Here is a 4,226-nt window from a genome sequence, read left to right as displayed (position 1 = left end):
ACAGGACTGTAAATCTAGAATTTAGCGCGGACAGGAAGAGCACATAAATAGCAACAAAAGATTTTCGATATACTCAAAAATTGATAATTTCAAAATAATTTTCTCTTCTTTCGGACTACTCGATCTCATCTAATATTGCAATCAGCTTTCTACATAAAAAATATAACAGTTAGTGGCCATGGCTGTCAGATCAAAAAGAGTAGGTAAGCTAGATTATTTCTATGTGCATGAACTCATCTCGAATCAATTAGTTAAAAGACATGCTCTTTGCACAACAGCGAAGTGAATTAAATCATTTCCCTTGACTTTTTCTTTCTTTGCATTGCTGAGCTGCTGACCATTAAAACAAAGCAGCCTTAATCCAGACTACCTACATAATTTGCTCTGAGAATTAAAACCACATTTCTAAAAATGATTTTGCCCTCGCCTGAGCCGTAGCCCATTTAATGCAATAATACCTTATAACAACTAGAAATTAGACCCCCTCAACTAGGAATGGCTACAGAGAGTGTACAAGGCTTCCTCACTTTGAGATATGGGCCAATTTAGATCAGACAAACAGATGGCAAAGTTTCTAGAAACATGGTTAAAGAACTTTAACACCAACAAGAAACTAATCCAAGTACTTAGTCATGCTTAGCAGTATCACATTTAGCTTTCTCACATAACGACAATCACCCCCGTGGCTGATCTAACTTACACAGGAAAAAAAAGAATAATCTGGCTGTCACTTTAATAGTTTCGTAACACATAGAAACACATTCAGAAATCAAATATGATACGAAGTAAATCAACATGAAAATTGTATTTTGTAAGATGCCTCTGTAGGGATAAAACTTTAAATTGTAAATGTCATTTCTGGTTCTCTTTTATAGTAAGAACTAATAACAGCATTCTAGTTTATACATTGGTTCGTAAGTCCAGGAACATCTAAATTCACATTTCACAAATCAACGGATCAAATAAGTTCCATAATTCAAGCAATTCATCAAGGTCTATGAGAGTACATGCAACAAACCATCAAACCTGTTTGCCCTAAAAAGGTTACTTACTAACAGAAAGAATGTCGTAATTTTCTTCATTTCATTCTACATATGTATTTATTTTTCCTCAAAAAAAACAATAATTCACAATTTAATCAACCATTTGACAAAGGTAATAATAACTTTTCAACAAGATTGCCATTATAGCCCTCAATAACTGCAATTTATAATTTTTGAGGGTCTCATCCAAGTAGAAACTAAAAGAAAAACAGATGCTATTTCTTGTGAAAGAGGATTATGATGTGTTCTCAAAATTGCAGACCATAATATAAAGTTCCATCTTCTTTTTCATGTGGTTGAAATGATATTCTTTAAAGTTATGTAATAATTAGGAAAGCCCTAAAAATCTTCATGCAGCAGTTAGAGAAGAATACATTATCAAAGAGGAATGCATTGGGTAGGACCAAGGACTAGCAAACAAATACTAAATATCCGGTCCTAACCTAACCGTTCAAGAAAAATGTAAAAAGAAGGTAGGCTATCTTTACCCATGCTTCAAGGTGAAGTGCTGGACTAGAACTTACCCTCAATCAAAATTGCACGAACTTTCACGTCAAGCTAAACATTTGGCACCTTTCATTAGTTGTCAAGAGATCACGATCTTCAAATGTAAAGAATGGAATAGTAAATCCTTAAACAGATGCACCATTACACAACCATTGGTGTGTCTTTCAAAAATTGTCATACCATTAAAAGAGGTCAATAGTTGCAAACACCTTTTTACCAATTCTTTGACAAAATCAATAACAATAATCAATTTAGATGCACTCTTTTGATTACTCAAGTTGATAATGTTTTCATGGCAGCCAAATACCAAAATTTAGCGTCAATGCTCTGAAAACTACTTCAAAATTTTCTTCCACAGAATAATTCATTCAATGAACCAAAGGTTAAAAAGAAAAAAAGCGAGGACTTTAAAGCCATCTTCTTTTGCTGCAGTAAATGTTGCCTTTAGTATTGATGACCATGAAACAAGAAACAATATGGTTACAACCTATGAAACCAATTATCAAAAATAGCAAATATGAGCACTATATTGTGAAATGAATCATAGAAGTGATTTTGTATCACTAAACTTAAATTTAATAAGTAAACACTGTAATTCAGAAATGAGTGTAGTATATCATTCATGGCAAATGGTATTATTTTCTCCTATCAATAAAATGCACAAAGAGCAATCTAGAATGAAAACTTATATATCAAAATTAGTAAAAGACCAAAAAATATAACATGAACAAATTTTCACAATAATCTAACCTCTCAAACTGATACACAATCTTGTATCAGCTAGTAAGTTAGTTTCATGTGGCATAATGCGGAGACCTAGAAGCCATACTAGCAACCTGAGCCTGCATTTGAGCTGCCCGAACTTTTGCAGCTGTGGCCCGATGAAAAAACTGCTCTCTTGACAACAGCCTCACATTCCTCAAGTAAGTATCAAACGGCACAGCGCCCTCTTGCAGTGTCTTATCCAAGGCATAAACCACATCTTCAATCGCCAAATCGGCAGAGGTACAATCCAACATTTGCTTAGACAACACATCCACGCACTCAAATGCATTATCCACATTCAAATCTTTCAAATCAATGTTCTTGCTTTGGTTTTCCCTCACCCATGCTTCTAGTATATCGCTGTTCATTAACACAATCTGCAATTGCTGCTCTAATCCTTCCCTTTCATCTTGCAATTCCTTTAACCCTCTATCGATTTCCTCTTCCCTGCGTCTTAACAAAGCTTGCGTACTGAACAAGCCTTCCACCTCCACCTCACGCGCTTTCCTCATCCCCGTAATATCTGCGTGCGCCATTTCGACCAACTTGTTCACAGCGTTTCGTTTAAAAACCTCCGTCTGATCCTCCGTCTGCGGCTGAGGCTGAGGCCGGCCACCGTACGGAGACGGAGGAAACGGTCGCGCTGGCTGAGGTCTCGCCTGTGGTGAGGGCGAGGGTCCATAATTCGACATAACGGCGGGATTGCTTTGGTTATGGCTAGGGTTAGGGTTAGGGTTAGGGTTATGGTTAGGATTGGAGTTCGGGCTGGGGCTGGGGCGGCGCTGCGAGTAAAGAGGGGGCTCACGTGAGAAGCACGCGCTCAACTCGCGCACGAGATCGACAAGGTTAGAGCTCGGGTAGATCCAATTCTGCAAATAGGGGATCGACACGAGGCCCGAGGGTGTGACGTGGGGGTGGGGGCGTTTGATGATCATGTCGCGCGTGGGGTTCACGTAGACGCAAGGCGGGTGGCGGGGGTAAGACTCCATGAGCCAGATGATGACGGGGATATTGTAAGTGACGCCTTGGAAAGGCATGGGGACGGTGCCGTCGGCCTGGAGGAGGTTGACGGATCGGCCGTCGTTGTGGGTGAACGTCGCCGTTTTCGGGTCGAGCGAAGGGAAAGTGGAGATTAGGGTTAGGAGGTGCTGGCGGATTAGCCATTTGGTGTCTTCGGCGTACGGAAGAGCGGATGGGCCCCGCTGGGAGAGGACCGATGAGAGGAATTGCTGTATTTGCTGTGGGTTTGGTGGAGGAGTCCCCGCCGGTGGCACCATTTCTACGACGTCGTTTCTTGATAAGTTATAATCTGAGAGGAGAGGTAATTATTTCGATTTAATCGAGTTGAACGAAGGAGACGAAGAGTTTGGAGTTTGCTTAGCCGAATCCTTTACCGCGTAGACTTTCCTATATTTCTTTATTTTAACGACTTTTTTGGCCTTTTTTTTATTTTTTGTGAAAATATATGTTTAAAGAATAATTATTAAAAAAAATTGGATTTATATTTCAATCCATAAATTTTAAAATTCATTAAATAAAAATATAATTTATTGAACATTTGAAAAAAAATGAATTTCCAAACTCAAATCATATTTCTATCATTTGGTCTGTTTGTGGAGCCAAACTCAAATTTAATAAGTTAAACTCAATTTTTTTTTTTTATCAATTACAGAAAATAACTAAGACTCGTTAGTATGAGTTCCGACGAGAGACATTTAATATATATCGAAGGAGACATAAATTGTGAAAATAAGATTGAAGTTAGAATTCTTTAATGGAGACTTCTGATTTTATTATTGAATCTAATGTAGCAAAAGAAGTAAAATGGTTGATTTTTTGGTAGATTTTTAGTTGATTTTTGCTAACCCCACTCTTTGATTCCAAGCCAGGCTAAAAAAGGCATCTCGTTAT

General features: G+C 38.1%; 1 protein-coding gene across 1 annotated transcript; it reads right to left on the bottom strand.

Annotated features, from left to right (window-relative positions):
* Window positions 1-2,145: 2,145 nt before the first annotated feature.
* On the bottom strand, window positions 2,146-3,718 carry LOC102608305 (protein ELC-like). The gene has a single exon (XM_006494564.3). It carries the CDS (start codon window positions 3,590-3,592, stop codon window positions 2,345-2,347), a length of 1,248 nt encoding a protein of 415 aa, XP_006494627.2. The 5' UTR covers window positions 3,593-3,718; the 3' UTR covers window positions 2,146-2,344.
* Window positions 3,719-4,226: the final 508 nt, after the last annotated feature.

Source organism: Citrus sinensis, chromosome 5 (genome assembly GCF_022201045.2).
Source record: "Citrus sinensis cultivar Valencia sweet orange chromosome 5, DVS_A1.0, whole genome shotgun sequence".
Taxonomy (NCBI): Eukaryota; Viridiplantae; Streptophyta; class Magnoliopsida; order Sapindales; family Rutaceae; genus Citrus; species Citrus sinensis.
Note: the sequence above shows the minus strand (reverse complement) of the source record. Positions and strands in the feature narration are given on the sequence as shown.

Coding starts and splice junctions, on each gene's coding strand:
- LOC102608305 (XM_006494564.3), bottom strand. CDS start 3,592: ATGGTGCCACCGGCGGGGACTCCTCCACCAAACCCACAGCAAATACAG.